This window comes from Hyperolius riggenbachi, chromosome 5 (assembly GCF_040937935.1).
Source record: "Hyperolius riggenbachi isolate aHypRig1 chromosome 5, aHypRig1.pri, whole genome shotgun sequence".
NCBI classification, from domain to species: Eukaryota; Metazoa; Chordata; class Amphibia; order Anura; family Hyperoliidae; genus Hyperolius; species Hyperolius riggenbachi.
Window position 1 is genome coordinate 408,072,974 of NC_090650.1, and position 25,628 is coordinate 408,098,601.

The 25,628-nt window shown below is 46.7% G+C and overlaps 1 protein-coding gene across 1 annotated transcript in view; it reads right to left on the reverse strand.

The window, feature by feature from the left end:
- Positions 1-672: 672 nt before the first annotated feature.
- The window catches only part of EIF3H (eukaryotic translation initiation factor 3 subunit H), a 157,317-nt gene continuing 132,361 nt past the window's right edge, over positions 673-25,628 (reverse strand). The window contains exons 6-8 of the mRNA XM_068237945.1: positions 12,763-12,883; positions 7,496-7,628; positions 673-855 (exon numbers count right to left, since the gene is read on the reverse strand). Coding sequence (XP_068094046.1) covers positions 758-855; positions 7,496-7,628; positions 12,763-12,883 — 352 coding nt within the window. The 3' untranslated portion in view covers positions 673-757. The remainder of the gene's footprint in view (positions 856-7,495; positions 7,629-12,762; positions 12,884-25,628) is intronic.

Consider the following 25,628-nt stretch of genomic DNA (forward strand, 5'->3'; position numbering starts at 1 on the left):
AAAGTGGATCCGAGATAAACTTTTACTCATTGCATAATTGTGTTACTTTCATATAGTTTATAGGGCATTCCTCAAGCCAAATACTTTTTTTTTTTTTTTAATATACCAATTCCTTATAAACTAAACAAGCCTCGCCCACAGCTTCTCCAGTGCCTTGGCACTCAGACCCATGTAGCAAGGGCTTATGGGAGCTCAGTCTGGGCAAGAGGAGGGGGAGTTGTTACTAGCCAGAGATTTCAGAGGCAGAGAGGAGGAGAGGGGAGTGAAGTTTTCACAGGCTGAGGGGAGGAAATGCAGGCAAGCTTGCCTGTGTGCAATTAAAAAAAGCAGAACATGGCTGCTCTCATTGTATCAAAGGAAGAAATAATCATATACTGTTGAAGCTGTTTGCTGCTGGATTTTCTGTGTAAACTATCTTAACTGTCGATAAGATATATAGACAAGTTACTTGTTATAGTTTGTTTTTCATCTCAGATCCGCTTTAACTCGGTCAATAATTGAGTCTTTCTTTTTAATGCTTCAGCAAACAAGCACAGACACTGTCAGCTAGATCAAAATGCACAGAGCTCACTATGCAGGGATTTGCCTATTCCTTGTACCGCTCTTGATGAATGCTCCTGCGCACCTTTTCTGCAATAAAACATAACCCCAATAACAGGCGAGAGACAGAAATCTGGGGGAAAATAAACATAAAAAGGCTTTATTAGTGACAGTCCTCGGCTCGCTGCTGTCAGGGGCTGGAGACGGGGAGAGGCTGTCAGTTGGGTTGTTCCTGCAGAGCCTCCGCCATGAACAGCTTGCCCAGATTCTGTGAGGTGAACTCCTTGATGTTCTCGATGTAGGTATCAATTTGACCTGTAGAGGGAAGAGAGGCAATCTTAGTTCAGCGGTTTATAGAACAGGTTGTGTTCACAGGCAGCTGTGGAAACATTAATGTTTTTAATTGAAAGGATACCTTAGCGCAGGACAATTTTTAAAAACAGGGGGAGCAGGCATATGTAGTAGGCTCTCCTCATGCCAACCAATCCCCCCCCATTCTCCTCTGTCCCCCACTGTTAGGTTATATTAGCCCCCCTGAAGTTGCTTTCGAGTCGGGAGGATCAGTGAACAGTGCGCAGGCTGTGCCCGACGATGAGCGTCCTTGATCGCGCACCTGCGCACTAGGTCAGAAATAGTATGCATGCGCAGAGTGCTCCCTGCTGCGGGCTTGCAATCAAGGACGTGCGTCATGCAGCGCCTGTTCACCGATCCTCTTGAACCCTCTCATAGCCTCATCAGCCTATGAGAGGGATCTGTTTCCGTGCCACTCCAGGGGATAGGCAAGTGACAGATCGCAGCGCTGTAATGTAAATACATTTTTCCCCCCCAACAGCCTGCCAACCCGCAACCTTGGGCTAGCAGGTTGATCACGAAGCTCCACGTCTCGGAAGAAAACGATTGTGCATGCGCGTTCCCTGCTAATTTCCGCCTCCAGGATTTGGCGCCAATCAACATTAGGCGGTCCTGGGGGAGCCACTCTGCGGCCGTCAAGCAGAGCAGTTAAGCCCATCCCAGGTTCCCTTTAAACGCTCCCTCAAAAAGGCAGAATTTCCGACAAGCATACACTGTACCTTAGGCCATTCCCCTTTGACTTCTGGCCAAGTTGCACTCCTACTAGATGATCTAAAACACACACTGCCTCTAGGTATGTTTATTGTGCCTCTTGTCGTCCCCCCCCCCCCCCAATTCCTTTACATTGTAAGCTCGCAAGGACTGCCCCCCCTTTTGTGTCTTGGAATTAGATGTACAGTTTATTCACCATGTTACTTTGGTCAGTGTAATTACCAATTCTGTATTTTGTACTAGTTCTGTATTTTGTATATTTGGTGTATACCATGGTCTGTATTTATGAACCCTGTGTTTGATTCTTACTTTGTGCAGCACCACGGTATATGTTAGTGCTTTATAAAATTAATAATATGTGCATGTGCCCACCCCACGGCTGCCAGATCCTGATCGGGGCACTTGGAGTGGACATTCGAGATAAGCGCAGCGACCATCTTGTAGCGTTTATCTGATCCGCGCAGGTTTCCAGGCTGGTGCGCTGCACGGTATCAGCCCCAGGGATGCCGGGATGGGGGTGATGGTTGTTGACTTTGAACTTGTGACATCATTGCCTCTTCAGATCAGCGTATGAAGTCAGCACAATGAGGTCAGTATTCCTGTAAATGCTCGCAGTTGCTAGCAATTATCAGCCAGTCAGTGTATACATTAGGGATGATGTCAGGAAAGTAATGCTCTCCTGAATAGAAGCCCTTGTGTTCTGCTCCTACTCTGCAATCAGTGTGGAACGGGCCCCAATCTCTGCCGCGCACAAGCCTATTCTGTGTGATTGTGCGGAACTCCCCTGCCTGCATGTACAACGGCCCATCACACACTGCTGGAGAGAACAGGGACGAGACTGCCGTGTGCCGCTAAACAGATTACCTGTCACTCCTCTAACTGCCCTGATCACAGGCAGAAGTTACCATTTTTGCATTGTTGAGTAAACAATCGTACAAGTGATCAGGATGGATAACCTCTCCGGTGTTTAATTTACTTACAAGTTTTGTACCAAAAGAGGTACAATTTTTTTTAAAGGGGTTCTGTAGAGGGTTTAAAAAACAAACAAACAAAAAAAACTGACACTTGCCAGGGGCCTCTTTCGGCCCCCTGCAGCTGTGATGTCCCGTATCGTCCGCCTACGATTCTCCGTTCCTCGCCACTGGGCTAATTATTAGTCTTACTAGACGAATACTGTGCGCTCCCTCTTGCATCTCTGGAAGCTTACTGTGCAGGCGCAGTATGAGAAAACCTCATATTGCCCCTGGAGACGCGAGCGGGAGCGAGCACGCAGTTGTATTATAATCAGACCGGCGCCGGGGAACGGAGGGTCGTAGGAGGACGGCGCGGGACATGACAGCTGCAGGGGGCCGATACAAGCCCCAGGTAAGTGTGGGTCTATTGTTTTTAAAACCCTCCACAAAACTCCTTTAAAGAGACTCTGAAGCGAGAATAAATCTCGCTTCAGAGCTCATAGTTAGCAGGGGGGGCATGTGTGTCCCTGCTAAACCGCCGCTAAACTGGGGTCCCTTCACCCCCAAACCCCCCACTGCAACACTTGGTCGCAGACTTGGTCGCTCCTGGAGGCAGGGCTAACGGCTGCAGCCCTGCCTCCAGTCGCGTCTATCAGCGGCGCATCGCCGCCTCTCTCAGTCTTCCTTCACTGAGAGGGACGGGAGAGAGGCGGCGATGCATCTGATAGACGCGCGGGAGGCAGGGCTGGGGCGGTTAGCCCTGCCCCAATGCGGAAGCGCTCCTCCGCTGTACAGAGGGGATTTGGGGGTGAAGGGACCCCCGGTAAGCCGCGGGATAGCGGCGTTTTAGCAGGGGCACACATGCCCCTGCTATCTATGAGGTCTGAAGCGAGATTTATTCTCGCTTCAGTCTCTCTTTAAGCGTTTCTTTACATTGTAAGCATTTTTGCGGACCGCTTGCAAGTTGCAGACCTGCAAGCTGTCCGCAAGCATGCATACAATATATAAAAAAAAAAAGCATGTGCTGTTTTTATATATTCTTTTTTCATAACTTTTTTTTTTTCACACTTTTATATTTGCTGCTATAGGTAGTAGAGCTGCCCGTAGCTTTTTTATTTTTTAATATTGGATCCAATGCAGATGTTTGCCAAGCAACTGGCATTTTTCATAAGGGAGTGAAGATGGCTACTCCTCTCTCAAAAGTTCCTTTTAAAGGAAAACCTGAAGTGAATGCAAATGGTCTGCCTGTCCTGCTGATCTTCTGCCTCTACTACTTTAGCCATAGACGCTGAATAAGCATGCAGATCAGGTGTTTGACTGAAGTTTAAATTGATTTGGGGTATGCGTGTTTCACGTGGGTGATACAGACACTACCGATGCATGAAAGATCAGCAAAACTGCCAGGGAACTGGTATAGTTTAAGGGAGGGGGGAGGTTTTAGCTCTGATAGCCTTTAAAGAAAACCTGTACTAAAAAACATCCCCTGGGGGGTACTCACCTCGGGAGGGGGAAGCCTCTGGGCCCCCAAAGAGGCTTCCCCCATCCCTGTAGCTGTAGGCAATCCAGTGCTGGCTCCCCCGAAGGGTCCCGCAATCCTCGCTTGACAAGCGCTGATTTATTTACCTTGCCGGGATCCTGCGCAGGCACAGTAGCGGCTCTTCGGGGAAGACGGAAATAGCCAAACCCGATTGTATCCGCTCTACTGTGCAGGCGTAAAAGGATTCACGCCTGCGCAGTAGAGCGATTGCTCGGGTTCGGCTATTTCCACCTTAACCCGACGGGAGATCCACTAGTACGCCTGCGCTGGATCGCGGAAGGTAAATATTTACATTGCCACACTTCGGGGTGCTGCAGCTGGACAACGGAGGGACAGAGAACAACGGGGGGAGCCTCGTTCGGATTCAGAGGCTTCCCCCTCACCAGGTAAGTACTCCCCAGGGGACTTTTTCTTAATTACAGGTTTTCTTTAACCTCCTTGCCAGTTATCCCGAGCTGAGCTCAGGGCAACCTGCGCAGGAGGATTGCTCTAGCCCTGCTGGGCCGATTTTCACAATTTTTTTTTTATTGCACGCAGCTAGCACTTTGCTAGCTGCGTGCATAACTCAACCGCCACCGATGCGCTGCTACCCATCGCGCCGCCCCGCCCCACCAGACCCCTTGTGCAGCCTGGCCAATCAGTGCCAGGCAGAGCTGAGGGGTGGATCGGGACTCCCTCTGACGTCCAGACGTCAATGACGTCATCCCGCCCCGTCGGGGGAAGCCTTGCAGGAAATCCCGTTCTGAACGCGATTTCCTGCTTGCGCAGATCGTCGGAGGCGATCGGAGTGGGTGGGGGGATGCCGCTGTTCAGCGGCTATCATGTAGCTAGCGCTAGGCTAGCTACATGATTTAAAAAAATTTTTTTTTTTAAAAAGTGCTGTGCTGCCCCCTTGCCGCAATAATTCGAACAGCAAGGGGGTTAAGTGTCTATTTAATATACAACTAGCCATTATTCCTGTTCTAGTAACATGGCTGTGGAGTCGTTACAAATATCATTCGACTTCTCAGTTTATGGAACCACTGACCGACTCCGGGTGCCCACAATTGCTTCAAATGACTCCATAGCCCTTGCAGGGCCATGGAGTGGGTACAAAAATCTCCAGTTTAGGAAATCACCGACTCAGGCTCCAGGTACCCAAAAATTGCTCAGAATCCTCAATTCCACAGCCCTGCCAGTAACGGGCGCAAATGCGTCTCTCCCTGCCCCGCGCATGCACTCACCACAGCGCATCCTCCACCTCCACATGCGCACTAGGCACACACGGATGCAGACGCCTGCGGTTTTATTATTATAGAAAGCAGAGTTTGTCTTTTTTTCTTTTGAAGTCATTATTCCTGTTTCACATAGCAGGTCTTGTGTAAGACTTGTGTTGCAGCCCCCTAACAAGGCTCCATGGAGAATACAAGATCGTTATTCCAAATCTGCTACAGGAAGAATGGGGGGGGGGGGGGGAATGATACACCCGTCATTGGCTGCTCAGGCCCGGGGTGAGCGCGGGGTTACGCAGGCGCGGGTGAACCCGAACAGCGTGCAGAATGTAAATATACAATGTAATTACTACACAATAATTGATTTCAGTCACACCGCATCCCGGGGTCTCTCCGGTACATGAAATACGGACGGAATATAATTGCGCTCTAACTCGTAATCGTGCCGCTAAAGAATGAAAAAGGGGGGAAAAATAGAAAGCGCGAGTCTCCGTCGCTGAGACCGGCTGTATATTTATTGCCGCTCAATGCAAATCTTCTTTATTAAAAGAAAATATTCTCGGCTCGGAGTATCCAAACAGCAGCTCAGCGTCCATCCAAGTAGAAAATGAATCTGGGCGGCTGGGAGGGATCGGGGGTAAGCCGCCGCCGCACTCTGCATATCTATAATTCTCGGGGACACTACAAGCCTAACAAACAGTATACTGTATTTTCCTCCTGAGCGCCGCCGATACACCAGCACGGTGGCACAGTGGTTAGCGCTCTCGCCTTGCAGCGCTGGATTCACGGTTCGATTCCTAGCCAGGGCAACATCTTGCATGGAGTTTGCCTGTTCTCCTCGTGTCTGTGTGGGTTTCCTCCGGAATCTCTGGTTTCCTCACACATCCCAAAAACATAAGTTAATTGGCTTCCCTGTAAATTGGCCCTAGACTACGACACATACACTACACGATACATACATAGACATTTGACTCTGGTAAGGATTAGATTGTGAGCTCCTCTGAGGGACAGTTAAAGGGGAACTGAAGTAAGAGGTATACGGAGGCTGCCATATTTATTTCCTTTTAATCAATACCAGTTGCCTGGCAGCCCTGCTGGTCTATTTCTCCGTTATCTGAATAACACCAGAAACAAGCATGCAGCTAGTCTTGTCAGATCTGACGTTAAAATCTGAAACACCTGATCTGCTGCATGCTTGTTCAGGGGCTATGACTAATAGTATTAGAGGCAGAGGATCAGCAGGGCTGCCAGGCAACTGGTATTGCTTAAAGGGAAATAAACATGGCAGCCTCCATATACCTCTCTCTTCAGTTCCCCTTTAAGTGACAAGACAATGTACTGTACAGCGCTATGGAGGATGTTGGTGCTATATAAATGCTAAATAATAATACGAGCACACAGCACAAGAAATAGCCCAGCAACAGTCGGCCGTCACTAGACTGGTGGATGGGGAAGGAAAAAAAAAATCATTAAGCCTGAGTGGGGTTAATGCATGAAAAATCATTTGGTTTGTGTATTGAAGGGGCATTGATTCCCAGTGATCCAGCATGGTTTCCTCAACCATTATGTGCAATTAGGCTGTAATTACAGAAGGGCAGGGGGCCCTGAAACACTGTACAGATTAGGAAGAGTGGGAGGAGGAGGCTCGGAAGAGGGGCGAGATCATATATGTTTCCTTCTCCTGAGCCAGGGGGAAGCACAGAGACGCCACCTTACAACACCTGCCTGAGGCTCCGTGCAGAGACAGCCGGGGCAAGATTTATAGTGAGAACAGATCTGAGTGCAACTCCCCCCCCATAAAAGTGCCCCCACAGCTGGAGTGCCAAGGTTAGCCACCACTGCACTAGGGGGTCATCGGTGAGCCAGCAGACTCGTCCGACTGCTGAGAGCTTTCATGTTCAAATCGATCGGCCTGCAGAGTATAGGCAGCCGACAGATGTCTCTTCAAACAGATTCGATTAAGAGAGGGATTTGTCAATTCTTCTCATCATCACTAGATGTACGGCCACCTTTAGAATGACTGATCGGCAGATTTGGGCTGTATTAAATGGCATCAGCACAACAGGCAGGTTACTGGCTTGTTTAGCAAATCTCTGTCTCCATAATCTTCCCATCCAAGGTTTCTTTCAATCTATGAACAAGCAATAATGCCCTATAACCGGATGGCTGGGGACGTGTAAAGTCCTAATTACCTGCGATGAGAAGCGAATCCATTCTTGGCGGTGGCATGGGTGGCTTGAAGAGCTTACTGACATCTTCCTCAGGCAGCAGCGGCTCCCCTCGGCTCTGCCGCTGCAGGTTCTCTTGTTGCCGTCTTTGAACATACTGCAACGGGAAAGACAATACTGGTAAAGCAGAACTCCGATATTTAGGTGAGAATAATATAGAGGCTGCCATATTTATTTCCTTTTAAGCAATACCAGTTGCTTGGCAGCCCTGCTGATCCTCTGCCTCTAATACTTTCAGCCATAGACCCTGAACAAGCATGCAGCAGGTCGGGGGTTTCTGACAATATTGTCAGAACTGACAAGATTAGCTGCATGCTTGTTTCTGGTGTAATTCAGTTCACTACTGCAGCCAAATAGATCAGCAGGACTGGCAGGCAATTAGTATTGTTTAAAAGGAAATAAATATGGCAGCCGCCATATCACTCTCCCCTCGGTTCACTTTAAAGAGGGACTGTAGTGAAAATAACGTAAGGAATACAATTGCTTTTTATTTACAATATTCATTTATACATTTAGGCACCGAGTGTTTCCTCACCCCAATGTAAATTCTGCAGAATGATTGGTTACTGAGAGTTCTGAAGACAATACAAAATACACCTTGTCTCCTAGCGTGCAAATCAGACTAGGCTAAGCTGGGAAGGCGGGGCTACATTCAATATACACGGAGGGGTCTCAAACTCAATTTACCTGGGGGCCGCAGGAGGCAAAGTCAGGATGAGGCTGGGCCGCATAAGGGATTTCACAAAAAAGTAAACCGCCGCGTCCCTGCCGCAAAACGAGGCCTGCAGAGCCCCCAAATCGCCCGGGGGGCAATCCGCTGGCATTTCCTGGAAGGGGCAGAGCTTTCAGCTTCAGCTCTGCCCCTCCTGACTTCAATCGCGGCGGATCGCCGCCTCTGCCCGCCACTCTCACTTTTCCGGCACATAGAGGGGCGGGGAGAGGCGGCGATTGACGTCAGGTGGGACAGAGCTACAGTATCTTTTGCTTTTGCCGGCGCGGGCCACAAAATATTGTACCGAGGGCCGCAAATGGCCCGCGAGTTTGAGACCCCTGATATACAGCAATACATACGGTAGATTTAGTGTTTCTGATACCAATGCTAATTTTATTGGGGGGCCGGGGGAGTCTTGTTAGTTGTTTCTGCACCCTGGCTCAAACTAGCAATGTTTCAACCTGAAACACTGGGATTGATTAACTATAACAAATCGCGTGCCTTATCAGAGTAGAATAGCGAGCGCTACAAACTTATGCCTGCTAATTGGCGATGACGAGAGCTCCACTCCTCATGCCCTGAGCCCCTGCAGGTCCAATCACTTTAAAGGACATTATCCCCGCACTTTGATTGGCCTAATAGGCTGCCTGTCAAGTTTCCTGTCAAGTGACAGGCAGCCTATTGGGCCAAAGTGCGGGGATAATGTCCTTTAAAGTGATTGGACCCGCAGGGGCTCAGGGCAGGACAAGTGGAGCTCTCGTCATTGCCAATTAGCAGGCATAAGTTCGTAGCGCTCGCTATGCTACTCTGATAAGGAACGCTATTTGTTAAAGTGAACCAACCCCACTATCACCGGTGTGATCCTCTGCATGGGAAGGCAGTGTGAGGTCATTCTTTTACTGCTAACAATGAAGCACATTTGAAGCTCTCAAGGGCCACATATAATGAGGGCATTCGGCCCGGGGGCCTTGTGTGCGACACCTGTGAGCTAGATATCCCTTTGGCCTGTGTATGCACCCTGAACAGGGAGACGACCTGGCTTCACCTGCCCTGGACTGCCCAAATAGCTGGAAGGGCAACAAGGCTGCTGGAGGTCACCACGACACACCCCTGGGAAGCTGAACCAAAGTAGCACAAGCACGCAGGTCACATGACCAGAAGGTCTAGCTACTTTGCAACAGTTCAGGTCCATTTTATATAGTTCACATTTACAGTGATGGATTATAGCACAGGACAGAAGGAGAACACAGAGAAATGCATCCTGTATGTATTTAGAGAGTTTAGCCTCTCTAATCCCCCTAATCTGTGACACGTGCAATTTGATTTCTCAACTGTGTCAGCTCAGGAATCTGTTGCCTTGGCAGAGCATCTATTTTGTAAACATAGGATTTTAACCCTATGTCTGCTTCCATGAAAGCAGGAAGTGGACACTGCAGATTTATTGCAGGATTTGTATCAGCTGTAACAAAGAAATGTTTTTCTTTAAAGGTTATTGTGTTGCTGCTTATCTTTTAGAGTAGAGAGGAAGTTCTGAGTTCAGGTGCGCTTTAACTTGCATGGGTGGTGGGGGACCTTGAAAACTACCCGTACAGAGTTCAAAAAGTGATCAATCAGGTTTTACCAGTATGGCCGCCGCCTACACGCAATAAAGAACTCAGGAAGAGATGACTAATGATCTCGTTTTTATAATAGACGTAAAGCTCCAAATCAAAACGGTAAAACTTGGAAAGCAGACGCCACGTTTTCCGTTGAAATGAATTCCTCCGGAACAAACGAGGGTTTTCTCCGATTAATGCCGGGGATATTAACTATGCTGTAATGAACCAGAACCAAAGCAATTAGAAGTAAATGGAGCCATCGCGGCAGAACTTCTCTCTCTCCCTTCCTACAATAAAGCGCTATTCTTCTGAGCGATACCGCTGTAAACATGTTTAATGGCCGCCGCACTGCCCGGCTCCTCTGTGCCGCTGAAGGTTGTGGTTTGCCTGAATGAAGACCTAAAACATAGTTTACGTTCTTCTGGCGAGATCGCTTCATTAGCCGCCTGATGGGGAAGTGGAAACGAAAACTGCGAACGAGAGTCTGAGCTAAAGAGGTTTCATTTTGCACAAGTATAGTCTGGACAGTCGGGGCAGGCAGAACTTTGCAATTACAGGTTTTCCCATCCCTCGAAATTGTGCCAGCTTCCTATCATTTCTATGGATTCTAGGAGACAAGGAAGTGGCCATCAGAATGTCCACTTCCTGAATTGACCCAAACTCCTTGCATTGGTGCAAACTAAACCAATCAAAGCATAACTGGTGAGCAACAAGATGGCTTCTTTTAAGCCAAGTTAAAACGTTTAAAGGAGTACTGTAGTGAGAGGTATATGGAGGCTGCCATATTGGTTTCCTTTTAAGCAATACCAGTTGCCTGGCTATCCTGCTGATCCTCTGCCTCTAATTCGTTTAGCCATAGACCCTGAACAAGCATGCAGCAGATCAGCTGTTTCTGACATTTTTGTCAGATCTGACAACATTAGCCGCATGCTTGTTTCTGGTCTGATTCTGCAGGCAGATAGCTCAGCAGGGCTGCCAGGTAACTGGTATTGCTTAAAAGGAAATCAATATGGCAGCCTCTATATACCTCTCGCTACAGCTCTCCTTTAAGGCCTGTAATTGGTCAATTGCCTCAGATGACTTGCAATAACTTATCACACCCACATTTTTTTTTATTTTTAAAGGTGAGGTGAACCCCAGGTCAAAAATCAAATATTTGGTCATCTTCCAACCCTCCACTACTGCCTGGGATCCTCCTTGTGGCCACGTTTGTTAATGAAGATGAGTGCAGTCACTATGCACCCGCATGAGTACGGCCACACCTGCGCAGTACCAGGCTTACGTTGCGCTTACTGTGCAGGTGCGGCTGTATTCACGTAGGTTGACTCTAGCCACTTATGGCTTGAAGAGGAATGCAGTTGCAAGCTTAGAGTGTTTGCCGGGTTCCCTTGGGGGGGGGGGGGGGGGTGCACGCAACGGGGGACTGTAGGATGGTGTGGGAAGCCTCTACAGGGTACAGACTTCCTTCTTCTTAGGTAAGGATTTGACTTTTGATCCGAGGTTCGCCTCAGGTACACTTTAAAGTCCAAATATCATCTTAATGTGAAGCTACCTTCCCACACATGGTTCTAGATGCGGAAGAGATGACAGAGAGGGGGTAATATGCTTAATACTAGCTGAGGACCCGGCGTTGCCCGGGTATGTACTTGGTTGTTAGTTCCTCCCACTTTATCTAACCTTGACACACAGTCACTCAATGACCAAGCTAATGAGCTTTGGTTTCCTTGGCATCAATAATTTGTGTTTTCCCATTAAAATGAAACAAATCTGATTGGCTGTTTGTGGCTCCACCCCCTTTAGTGCATTTGAACCCCATGAACCCGACAGAGGCGCTAAGCTGACTGATCCTGCACACAAGTGTATTGCTCCTGCCTGATGAGGTGGGTTGAACCCGTGAAACGCATTGCAATTAATTGGAGTATATAAATAAATTTGTTTTATGTTGAAAACCGACATTATCTTGTGTCTACATTGGGGAGGTAAGTCCACCTACTGCCTCCCTATCATGTAAACCATTTTAGTTTTTGATTTTACACTACTGGTGCCTTTGTAACCTTGTTACATTCTGAATACAGTGAGAATGGCAGTCTCTCTCTCGCTACTTGGAACTGTTCATACTTTGTATATATGCTGTATGATAAGCAAATACAATTTTTTTAAATCATATACTGAGTGCTCTGATTCATTTCAAGGTATACCATCAATCTATAATTACTGATAAAAAGGGTTTATATTCCGCTATGCGGGATTTATAGGATAGTAACATTTAAACTGCCCTGGCATTATGATTATTTCCAGAGTCGGGGTCTAAAAGCCGTGCAATTTTTTTTACAAGCTTTTAGATCCTAAAAACAAGAAAGGGAAAAAAAAAAAAAAAAAAGAAAACTTAACGCTGAGACATCTGCAGCAGCTTTTGCATATAACTCACTCAGGCACAGGATTACTGCTCCGAGCTGCGGATTTCTGTCCCGAGCCTGACTCGGGATTACCGCTAAGGAGGTTAAAGAAGAGACCCAGAAATGAAGTAATGTAAAGCTTTGATACTTACCAGGGGCTTCCTCCCGCCCCATAAACACGTCTAAGTCCCACAACGTCCTCCCACGGTCTCTCGTTCAGCCGATGCCAATCTGGGTCTACTGCAAACCCGCAAAGCTCCCGCACATGAGCAGTAGACCCAGACTGACATCACTGAGCCTGGTAACAGAGCTCACCGCGGCTGAACGGCAGACCGTGGGAGGACGGCGTGGGGCTTGGACGTGTTTATGGGGTGGGAGGGAGGAGGCTCCGGGTAAGTATCAGAGCTTTAGTATTCTTCGTCTCTGGTACACTTTAAGGGCTTGATCCTTTACTGAGTTCGTGATCATGCAAAAGGCAAGAACCGCGGATTTTTTACAGCACTTCAGTGCTTGCAGGTGACCTACCTGGTGCTTCTGCTGCGTCTGCTTGCTGGCGTTCCTCAAGTAGGTGTTAAACTTCACGATGTCTTGGCTCATTTCATCCACTCGGTCCATGAGGAGCTGGAGACTCTTCTCTAGGTGGTTGCTGCGCAGGAAATACAACACGGGTTATAATGATGATTAGATTAGTGGCTGTTCAGAGCAGCAGAGACGCTGTGATTACGCCTAGTCATGTTAATATTCAACTTGGGCCTAGAAAGCTTGCTGTGCGCTCGCTGCCCTCACAATCAATGCCATGCGAGGAGACCTCTTCATAGAAGACTAAGTGCCAGATAAGCATTGGGATATCCCCCAACAGCAATCTCAGCGTTTTTAAAGCTACTGATGTAGAATTTGCCATGCAAGTATACAGATGAAGCTAATGGGGTGAATTGAATGGGAGAACGGGGTCAATCTGGACAGCAGAGGATGGTGTCGCCCTCTACACAGAGCCATCTGACTCCACCCACCTTTTTCCCTTATTGCGGATTACCAACTGTTTGGCTATCTGCAGACTGCCTCTTTACAGGTCTGTATACACGCCTGACTAAGGCGGCCAATAATGACCGCCTCAGCTCATAGCCAGGCATGTGTACAGCGGCCGACGGATCAACTCAACCCCGCAACGGCCAATCGCGTTGTCTGTGCAGCTTCCTCACTCACACACACACCACTCTGTGATTCTCAGCCCCCCCTCAGGCAATCCCCCCGGGCCAATCTCTCCCCCCCCCCCTCCCCCAGAACTCTTGCACAGGACAGCAGGAAAAAAAGAGAAGTGCACCCTGTATGTATTTAGAGAGTTTAGCCTTTTTAATTCCCCCTCATTTGTGTCTAATCACAAGTTGTGATTTGATCTCTCCCCTGTGTCACATGAATGCAATGGCAGAGATAGCAGATAAGCCCATTTGAAAGCTCATGGTGTGAACAATATGTCTGCTTCCATAAATCAGAAAGTAGAAACAGTGCAGAGTTATTTTAGGATTTGTATCAGCTGTAACAAAGAAATGTTTTTTGTTTCATGGTTATTATGCGGTTGTGTATCTTTTACAGCAGAAAGGACATTCTGAGTTCAGGTCCATTTTATGTAGTAGCATATCTGTAATTTTACCCATGTTCTGCTAGTGGATATCTCCCGCGCCCTTTTTCCCCGGGGGCCTGTGTGATAGCAGTGGACTCAACATGCTCCAGAGCCGCAGCCAATAAAGGTGGCCACTGGCACTAACAGTCCAATTTATAGCGAAAAATTGTTCGAGCACTCAGAAATTCGAACTGGATTGGTTGTAAATAATCTCTCCTGATGGGCACAACCGATTATGAACGATTATAAAAACAATCATCTGATTGAATTTTCATCCAACCAAAATGTGGATTTTCTTGTTGGTTGTGATCGATAGGAAGCAAAGATTGGTTCGTTGATGGTGTAGTGAACGATTTCACTTCCGGTCAGAATTTATGATCGCTCGAAAGATTTTCTGCTAGAAATTCGATCTTAAGTGGCCACCTTCAGGGCGCTCAGTAGGCCACACTGGGTGGCCACTAATGGTCCAATTTCTAGCGAAAAATCGTTCGAACGATCAGAAATTCTGATCGGAAGAAAAATCGTCCACTACACCATCAATTAACCAATCTTTGCTTCCTATCTATCACAACCAATCAAGAAAATCCAAATTTTGGTTTAACTAAAATCCAATCGGACGACTATTTTTATAATCGTTCAGAATAGATTGTGCCCATAAACTGAGATTATTTTCAACCAATCCAATCAGAATTTCTGATTCCTTGAACGATTTTTTGCTACAAATTGGACAGTTAGTGGCCACCTTTAGGGAGTCTTGTCCAAGGACCTCTTACTGAACAGGTTCTGACCATAGACAGGATTCAAAGATTTCAAACCCTGGACTCACAATGTAATTTTGCGTCTTTAACCAGCACATTATTACGTTTGAGATTTTTGCTATGCATTGTGCTTATTTCTCATCACTTAGCATTTGGCATAAAACAAGGCACAACGCTGAAATGAGCTGACCGCACAATAACAATCGCGTTCTGGATGTGTGTACCTCAGAGGAAGCTACTAGAGGTCCAATACGCTTCATCCCATATATGCAGCTGCAGTACAGAAACAGGTCATTATGAGATGGGCGGATATTCTACATACGGGAGCCAAACAGATGCTGCACAGAGACTTCTACAGAGCTCTATATAGCTGTCCAAATGAAGAAAGGGAATCTAAAGCCAACACAGGGGAGGGGGGGGGGGGGGGGTCGTCCTATACGCTCGATAATACAGTCCTAAAACTTGGCTTTACTTACTTTCAGTAGGCCAAATGTACGAGCAGAGAATGTATGGAGCAATCCATAAACCCCTCCGTACAGAGGAGACTTAAAGGGAAACTCCAGATGTGTTGGGATATGAACCCGAAACCACATGGCTTTCCATTGGCCCAATACCGCTGATGTCACGATGACAAAGTCCAGGCCCTGCTGCATTTCTAGTTCTTCTCTGCAAATACGCACAAATAACTGGAGGAGAAGGGGAGGCCTGAGGGGCAAATTTATCATGAAATTTTACATAAAAACTTAAAAATATTTATTTGAAAAAAACTTAATGTTGACAGTTTTGGAAGGAGTCTCGTTATTAGCAAATGACATTAAGGCCTGAGACACACTGTAGAGCGCTTTTTGATCAGTCAGCGCTGTGTTTTTGTTAAAAAAAAATTAAAACAAAAAAAACTGCCATCGACTTGCATAACAGTGGTAAAATTGTCCCAAAACCGCCGCGGTCAAGATTTTTGAAAAATCCAGAACACAGCAATTTTGCGCCAATTTTTCTGGGATGTGGGAGGAAACTAAAGTGCTTGGAGGAAACCCAGACACAGGAAGAACAATACAAACTCTGTGCAAATAGTGCGCTGGCTGGGAAAGCGAGAGTTCGAACCACTACACCAGCGTGCTTGATAAACAATCCCATCAGATGCACGGCAAATAAACCACTCAGGATTCATTTACCCACCTAATAAAAGCCCCCGGCAGCAGGAAAGTCTCTGACTGCTACCCCGCTCTAGTTACAAGCAGTCTTCACTCTGTGGAGCTGCTGTTAGCACTGGAAGCCAATTAAGGCTCTGTTCCTATTCCCTGTAGTACTGGAGCACATAATGAGCAGCTCTCCAGGCCTGACTCTGTGACACAGGCTGAAAAATGCCTCTGCCGCTTCATTGTGTAATTTGCCGCTAATTGTAATTTATAAGTGTTTACAGAGCCTGCGTCCCTAATGTGATCAGTGCGACGAGAGATGCGGCATGGCTGCCATGTACGGCAGCCCATTCCTCACTTTACCAGGAACATTGCCTTTGGCTGAATTCACTAGATGGCTTTTGTTTTGTTTTTATATTAGAATTGGAAGTTTATCGGAATCTGAGCATGAATCCAACTTTGTAATTTGCTCCAAGAAGACAAGACAGCACAACAGTCCTATACCACAAATGCATAGCAGTGTTTTATGTGTTGTATACTGACCTGTCGTTTGCTGCCCTGTATTCAAGCAGTTACAGCATTACTGTTAGTAGAGTAAATAGCTAGAGTGAAGGAATACTTGGAGGGAGATGTGGTGGTGATGTAGGAGGTGGTTGGGGGTAAAGGTTTGACCATCTATGGATGCGTCTGCCCCAGTTTCACATACTTGGCCTTCTTCACCCGTTAAAAGCTAATTTTCTTTTCTATTCCAAATGTGCTCCCCACCATCATTAACTGACTTCTGTCCTTTCTTCTTAAAGCGGTATTGTCACCATGAAAACCAAATTTCAACAGCAACTGGCCTGAGTGTATCAAGTGGTAAAGATGCTAATCCTGCATTCAAAACTATTTCTGCCGTTATGGTTTGTAGTTATCACATACTTTAGGAGCACTGGCCCTAGTGCCAAACAGTTGAATGCTGGGAGTTTTTTATCTATAATGTATTCCTCCTCTTCCATTTATTTCCCTGCCTAGCTGCTTATCAGAAACACCATCTGATTACTTGTGTTTACAAGCAAGGCTGAGGTGACTCAGTGATTAGATGTGTACATAAAAAAAAAACAGTGCAGTGTTTAGTATACACCTCAGTGGGAGTGGCTGAAGACTCTGGGGGGAGGGCAGCTAATGAATACACCATGAGCAAGAGAATGGAGGGGGGAAAACAAGAGTCAAGGAGGATATGATGTCAGCATTAGCTTGGCAAGACGGCCACTGCCTAGAATAGGATTTTCTGCTTTTTCTTTATAAAAGTCACAGGAATGATTACGTGGGTAGCACAATACATCTGTTATGTGAGTAGAAGTAGTATTTATCTACTTATGTGTGTTTTTTTTATTTCTAGGTTAGCATGGGTGTCGCGTGTTCTTTAAGGTGTAGGTAGACCCACAGAATCAGCCCTCCTACAATGTGTCATGCCCTTAAAGAGGAACTCCAGTGAAAATAATGTATTTAAAAAAGTGCTTCATTTTTACAATAATTTAGTCAGTGTTTGCTCATTGTACAATCTTTCCTCTCCCTGATTTACATTCTGACATCACATGGTGACATTTTTACTGCTGGCAGGTGATCTCAGTGGAAGGAGATGCTGCTTGCTTTTCTTGGCAGTTGAAAACAGCTGTAAACAGCTGTTATTTCCCACAATGCAACAAGGCTCCCACAGTGTGATGACAGAACCATGGTCCTGCCATCACACTGTGGGAGGGGTTTCACCAAACTATCAGCCATACAGAGACCCCTGATGATCCGCTTGTGAAAAGGAAAAGATTTCCCAAGGGAAAGCTACTGATCAATCAGCTACAGATTGGGATGAAGTTCAATTCTTGGTTACGGTTTCTCTTTAATCTGGGGTTCAGGTGTTGCTTGGTCTCCTCAGTACCCTAGACAGCATGCGCAAAGATTATTTTGCTTGTGTTTAGTGTTGTATCCTCACAATGTTAAAGTCTTTGTTTCAGAGCATAGGTGTCAAACACAAGGCCTGCAGGCTGAATGCCAATCCTTCCTTGCCGTTTTATGCAGACATCAAACCAACAAACGTTGATTCCGGTGATACCTTTAATGACAAACTGTACATTGTTTATTGCAAGCTTTACAAACTGTAAAGTTCTGTTTAACGCCTGAAGAAGAAACTTAACGTTTCCAAAGCTTGCAATAAACCATTTATAGTTAGTCAATAAAGGTATCACCAAAATCGTTTGTTGGTTTGATATCTGCACTTCTGCTCCTCGACTAACACCGGACCACTCTTCACTTGCTTGCCATTTTATGTGGCCCTTCCAAGCTTCAAATGCACATCATTGTAAGCAGCAAAACCAGGAGCATGCCGGTGACCGTTAAAATGTTTGAAATGCTGTCAATTTGAGGTGGGGTGAAGCTACAACCCATGGGACCCCTCAGCAAAATTACCACAGAGCCCCTTGGGCACCATCTCCCCCCCGGCTAGTATCTTGTCTTGGGCCAAATTTCATCTTTAGTACCTGCCCCAGTGCTAGTTAGGCAGAAAATCTTCAAGGGGAGGAGCAGGCGCCTCACGGACGCTCTGGTTGCAATACTTTGTTTGAGACTGTTCAATAAATGTTAAATCTTAAGAAAAACATTTAGGCCACGACTTAGGACTAGGTTTTAGATTTTGCCCCCTTATGTGATGGAGTTTGACACCCCTGTTTTTAGAGTGTTTATGATCCTTCTGAGATTCATAGGCGCTTTGTGCAGAATCCCGATGTAATGGATTTATGATTTTCTCCTCTGTTCCTTAAATAGAGACGGACGCTATTAAAATACTTATTTTTAACTGCCATTTACTGTATGTTAAGCAATGTTAGCAGTGCTGAAATGCCGCATTCCCGCGACAGAACGAGGGCTTTGTACCTCCCAAAACCCCAGGGCAAAAAAACGGGGAGCGGTTCCTGGTGGAGGCAGAGCTTTGCGCTATTAGGCCTCTTGCACACTGCAAGAGATTCAGATTCAGATTCCGCTTTTTAATCAGTTTTTACATCTGATTCCGATTTGCACTTTGCTCCCTGCACACTGCAAATCTGAATCGGATGTAAAAACCGATTAAAAAGCGGAATCTGAATCGGAATCGCCTGCAGTGTGCAAGAGGACTTTCTCTGCCTCTACTGGAGTCAATCTCCGCCCCTCCTTCTTTCACTGAGAGGGGTGGAGAGAGGAGGAGATCTGGAGGATTGACTCCAGTAGAGGCAGAGCTACAACACAAAGCTCTGCCTCCCCGGCAGCAAAATCCACGACCTGGAAAGTCGTGGAATATTGCTCCAGTATTTGAGGGGTATAAGACCCTCATTCTGCCGCGAGAATGCAGCATTTCAGCACTGTTATCATAAATAGCAGGTAAAAAGAAGTATTTTAATAGGCTTCAGACTCTCAAAGTCCTGTACACCCATACAAAACCGGTCACTTGGCAGGCATTTTGTCCCTCAGGCAACAGCGCGCACCAAGGCTGTACAGTTGCCGGAACGTTCTGTTGCAATGTGGAGAGAAACGAGGGTCGACAGAATAGAGTCCATTCAGAGGAATTTTTTTGCCACATCGGTTGGAAATTAACGAGTGTATGGCCAGCTTTGCGCTGTCTATTGTACTGCCGGAGCTCAATGCTTCTAACCAAATCCTCTTGCATACTACATGCAATTCCGATTTTTTTAAACAATCTGATTTTTTAGTCCAATTAAAACTTGAAGCAGCACGCAATACTTTTTTTATAGGGATGAAAAATCATATTGTAATTAGAAAAAAAATATGGGTATCGTACGTAGTGTGCAAGAGGCCTTATTCATAACAGCTGATGAAAAATAGAACAGCTGGTTATGAATGTATGCAGTTTGTTTTTCCAACTAAAACAAGCACAAGAAAACCCACGGCACTCCTGAAAATAATAACAGGGTCAGGCAACAGATTACAACACCTCTCTGACACCCAGCGGCTGAAACAGGCAAGAACGTGCGAATCCATAGAGAAATCCACAGAGGAACCTGAGCATGCCTGACAGCCCCTTCGTGACAGGGTCTCTTTAAAGCCGTCCTGAGTCTAAATTGGCTCTAATGAGACTTAAAAAGAACGTTAAGATACGCGACTGGAGTTTATAGGAATCTCTGGGACTCGGGACAGGCCGCTATTGTTGGAACGCTGCAGCGATGCTGTGTTTGGTTTCCGTCGCCTTGGAAACCGAGGCCTGGATGCCGATAGCTAAAACAGATGTGCTGCGAGACATGAAGTAACTGATAAGTATGATCCAAGGGCTCGGGGGCCCCCGTGCACACAGATCGTCATTGTGCGATACACCCCCGCTGCTGCCCCTATAAAAAGGACAGCACTTCCCCGCACGGCACAGCGCAGGCCGATAACTCACTGCAACTGCCGCAAAATAGAGAATAATCGCTTACTAAATGACAATTAGCAGATTGATCGCCTCCTGGGACAGCGCTGCAGATATTTCAGCGTAAATGGAGTCCATAAAAATCAAAGAAAGACTTTAATACGGCCGTAGCCTGCTGGAAATGAAGCACGGCGCTTTGTTACGTCTGATGCTGGAATTATAGACTAGAAATAATGTGCTTTCCAGGTTTTACACGCCATGAAAGATGCCAGAGCGAGGGGGGGGGGGGGGGGTGATGCCTACAGCCAACAGGATGCACAGGCAGCATAAAAGAGAACCTGTCAAAGTTCTCAATATCCATAAACTGATACAGAAGCTACCACAAGGTGCCTGCAAGTATCCTTACTGTACAGCCCCTCCTGTGTGCCCAGAGACATCGCTACAAGGCGCGGAGGGATGACAGAGCGACATGCATGTGACGTCATACTGCAGGCAGAGGATTGGCACAGACAACACAACGTGGGAGCAAGTTGATCGTGGGTTGGCGGCCGCAGTACACGTCTATCAGGCTCAGGCGGTCGTTATCGTCCACTAAAGTCAGGAGTCTGTACGGGCCTTACCAAACTGGTAAAAGCCCCATGATAAGGGCATTTGATTATAGCAGGGATTAGACTACGCACCTCTGAGGGACAGATAGGGACAAAACTACTGTGGTAGATGCCAGCACTATACTGTATTAAAGAGACCCTGTTCTGAAAAAAACATACCCTGGGGGTTACTTACCTCGGGAGGGAGAAGCCTCAGGATCCCAATGAGGCTTCCCCCTCCCCTGTAGCTGCAGGCAATCCAGCGCTGGCTCCCCCAAAGTCTCCCGCAATCCTGACTCGACAAGCCTGACAAGCTAGATTTATTTACCTTTCCTGGCTCCAGCGGGGGCGCTGTTGCGTCTCTCAGCACGGAAATAGCCGATCTCTGTCGGGTCCGCTCTACTACGCAGGTGCAGGAGACTTGCGCCTGCGCAGTAGAGCAGCCCGACAGAGATTGGCTATTCCCACCTATCTCCGAGCGGAGAGCCGATACTGCGCCTGAGCTGGAGCCAAGAAAGTAAATATTTACATAACCGCTGTTCGGAGGGGCACAGCGAGACCGCCGTGGGACACAGGAGGACAGGGGAAGCCTCATTAGGATCCAGAGGCTTCTCCCACCCCAGATGAGTACCCCCCAGGGGAACTTTTTCTCGTTACAGGTTTTCTTTAATGTAAGATAAATCGAAACAAAATAAAGAATTCAAAAGCTAAACTAAAATAAATATATACATCAATACATATAATATATATTTTACACACACACACGCTTCTGCTGTCTCCTCTCGTGTTTGTTGCCTTGGAGCGGTCTGCGGTATCGGTTTCTGCTGTTTATGTACATATGGATAAAGACGCACGTTAATCCCTCCATGAATTTATGCATGAAGACTCACCTAAAATAAATAATCTAAATGTATATTTTTTCATTTTCGTCGGGGTCCGATATCTCCGGTGCGTGGATCGCCACTGTCCTCTTGGTTGAGCAGAAACAAAGAATGGCGCTTTATGTAACCAGATAAACCCGCCGCCGCAACAGTCTCGGCCAGGTGCGAATGTGCCTGTAATAGTTTATTATTTCACTTGTGGGGGCCAGGAAAGAAAAAAAAACCCTTAAAAATAGCTCGGCATCTACAGAACAGGCCCTGCGCCGGTGTTGTGATATTTAACGATAACGTATATACGTCCTGTCAGGCCGCGCCGTTACTTTAACAGGCTGTACCCCACTTACATAAAACAGCTGCAGGTCAGGAAAGTCTGTAACAGACAGCCAACGTGTGAACACGCTCTATAAAAGCCGTCACATCGGGGAAAGGTGGGGGAAACGCGTTTGGCTAAACCGCGACCGTATGAAGAGGCGTCCGATGGGGAATTTACGTCCTGGGCTTAACCCTACAGCTGCTGGGAGGTCTGCGGACTCCTGTCGCGGTCGTGCAGCGCCATAAGAAATCATTCACAAAAAAACACAGATCGACTTTTATATCCTAAATGCGCCAACGTGGGGAGAGAGAAGCTCTGCGCTTTACATTAAGCGTAAACTATTCCAGACGGGATGGCTTTACGGGGTGCAGCCTGACAGTATATTAGATCGGGTTTATAATGCTACTGGAATCAGTTTAGAAGGAATACTTTACTTGGGTAGTAAAATAAATAAATAAAAAACAAAAATAAAACTTTGTCGTCTGTTTATACGTTTCAGTTTTACGTTTGAATTTTTTAAGCACAACTCCAGGAAACATTTTGAACCTATTGTCTGGCAGATAGAAGTGTACCTGGTAATAACAATTAGAGTGAACCTGAAGTGAGAATAAACTTCTAATGAATTGACTTTGTTGTACGGATGATACATAGAACATTAGTAGTATAGGAAAGGATTTCATATTTTTATAGCTATGTTTTTAAGACTGCATCAGACTGTCACAGCTTCTGTTTAGAAGTGTTAAAGAGAACCCGAGGTGGTTTTGTGAAATATTAGGACACAGAGGCATGTTCTTTATACCAGTGTTTCTCAACATTTCATGGGTATGTACCCCTTTTGAAAGCCTGTGCTGGCCAAGTACCCCCTGATATAGTAAGAACTATCTCAAGTACCCCTTGATACAGATACACTGAATAGTAGTACTTGATAATTGTTTCTAAACCGTTTCCAAGCATTTGCTATTGTTTTTAATTAGCTGAAATACTAGTTTGGCTGTTTAAATAGGATTTGTTGTTTTCTGAAACTATACATTTATTAAACTTAATTAAATACATCAAGCCCGAGTACCCCCTGGACCCATCAGAAGTACCCCCTGGGGTACGCGTACCGCATGTTGAGAACCTAGGCTTTATACAATGACCAGCCTCTGTGTCCTTCTATAGTGCCTCCAGCCGCACCTCCAGCTCTGCTGTCCACATTAAAAAAAAGCGCCAGGCTAGCGACATGCAGATTGTCGCTAGCCTGTTATGTACCTCTGCCCTGTCATTCACTGACGCTCCCTGCCTCCTGCATATCGCCGCTCCCTGCCTGTGTCCCTTCCCTATACCACGCTATAAAAGAGGCAGGGGGAGCAGCGGTGAATGACAGGGCAGAGGTAAATAACAGGCTAGCGACAATCTGTGTGTCGCTAGCCTGGCGCATTTTTTTAATGGGGGACAGCAGAGCCTGGGGGGGGGGGGGTAGAGGCACACTATAAGGATACAGAGGCTGGGCATTGTATACAGAACGTGCCTCTGTGTCCTGATAGGATTTCACAAACCCACCTTGGGTTCTCTTTAAGCTGAAAAAGAAGCAGGAGTAACAATCCTTTGAACTTCCCTGCAATACAACCGAATCATCTTTCTTCTTCCTAACAGATAATTGGCTTTCAGTTTCTATTTATTTCTCAACTCTTGCTGTATAAGGGAGAGCAGAAAGGGACTTCTAGCATTTCTTAGTAGGGCTAGTACTATATGTGTAAAGGTTTATCTCACATGTCACTTCAGGTACGATTTAAAGGACAACTGAGGTCAGAGAGATATGGGAGCTTCCATATTTTGTTATAACAATACCAGTTGCCTGGCAGCTCTGCTGGTCTATTTGGCTGCAGCAGTGTCTGACTAACACCAAAAGCAAGCATGCAGCTAATCTTGTCAGATCTGACAATAATATCAGAGACATGTGATCTGCAGCATGCTTGTTCAGGGGCTATGGCTAAAAGTATTAGAGGCAGAGGATCAGCGGGATAGACAGGCAACTGGTATTGCTTAAAAAGAAATAAATACGGCAGCCTCCATATACCTCTCACTTCAGTTGTCCTTTAAAGTCGTGGTCGCAGTCGTACTCTCACAGGTAAAGTACAGCCGCACTGGTGTGCATGAAGAGGAGTGCTGCTGCATAATATATGCAATTTGTCAGATTATGTTCTGGGGATCTGTGGCAAAGATGGGGGGCCAGGAGGACGCGGAAAACCTGTGCAGGATCCAGATGCTTCCCTCTTCTTAGGTAAGTAACTTTTTTTATAGTTTTCACCTTGGGTACACTTTAATAGCAATAAGCGACACGACTTGGGGGGTACTTTTAGTTGTCAAATCAAGGAGGATCCTTGGTTGAATCCCAGCTGGGGCACTATCTGCATGGAATTTGTATGTTCTCCCCATGTCTGTGTGGGATTCCTCCGGGCACCCCGGTTTCCTCCCACATCCCCAAAGATAAGTTAACTGGCTACTCCCTAAATTGGCCCTAGACTGCGATACATAGACATAGGACTATGGTAGGGATTAGATTGTGAGCCCCCTGAGGGACAGTTAAAGGGATACTGTAGGGGGGTCAGGGTAAAAAGAGTTGAACTTACCTGGGGCTTCTAATGGTCCCCCGCAGACATCCTGAGCCCGCGTAGCCGCTCACCTATGCTCTGGTACCTGCCTCCGGTTCACTTCTGGAATTTCGGAAAAACCACTGCGCCTGCACAGCTCCGCCCTCGCTTCTGCTGATGTCACCAGAAGAGTATTGCGCAGGTCCAGTACAGTCGGTGCAGTACTCCTGGTGACGTCAGTGGGAGCAAGGACACGGTGCAGTGGTTTTCCGACTTTGAAGACGGAAATTCCAGAAGTGAATCGCGTGCAGGGCGGAGCATCGGTGAGTGGCTGCGTGGGCACAGGATGTCTGCGGGGGACTATTACAAGCTCTGGGTAAGTCCAACTCTTTTTCCCCCGACCCCCCTACAGTATTCCTTTAAGTGTCAAGACAATATTCTCTGTACAGCGCTGTGGAAGATGCCGCACTATATAAATACAAAATAATAATAATAATTATGTGGTCTGTCCATAGAATACCCCTCCGTCACCTCTTTACTACAACTTTACATTCACATCCCATTCTAGTCCCAGGAAAACAGTAACAATCTGACATTTCTCAGAGCCAATAAGATGATCTATGGAGTGCCTCAGCGACGGCCGGATAACAAGTCTTTAATTCAATCTATACATTGTGCGGAATTTGATTTCAGAGATGTGAAATGGCAAATGTCTTTGGCAGGAGGCGATATTATTCCCCGCCACAGCACGGCAATAAACGGAGGCCGGGGCTGCCCTGAGCTGAACTGCGCACAGCGCTCTCTGCCCATGTGCAGCGACTATAGAAGAACTCCATGAATCAGGCCTCACATCTGTGCCTGTCAGGGGAGGCTGGCTGCAGTTCTGAGGTAGCTCCTACTTCTTCCAGCCAAGGAAAAGCACAGGAAAAAAAATCCTCTAATAAGGTGCTGTCTGGAGGCCTCTGCGATAAGGTGGGCCGGGGGCCAGGAGGGGACGCAGGCAGCGGAGTGGCCGGCCATGTCTGGACACGGCGATCTCACTCGCGTGTCAGAACTATTATATGAGACGTGACAGAGGACAAGGCAAGCTGTACGGTACACAGGACTTCTACCAAAGCTGCACAGCCGGCTAATGATTCCATCCAGTCACGTATTGCGC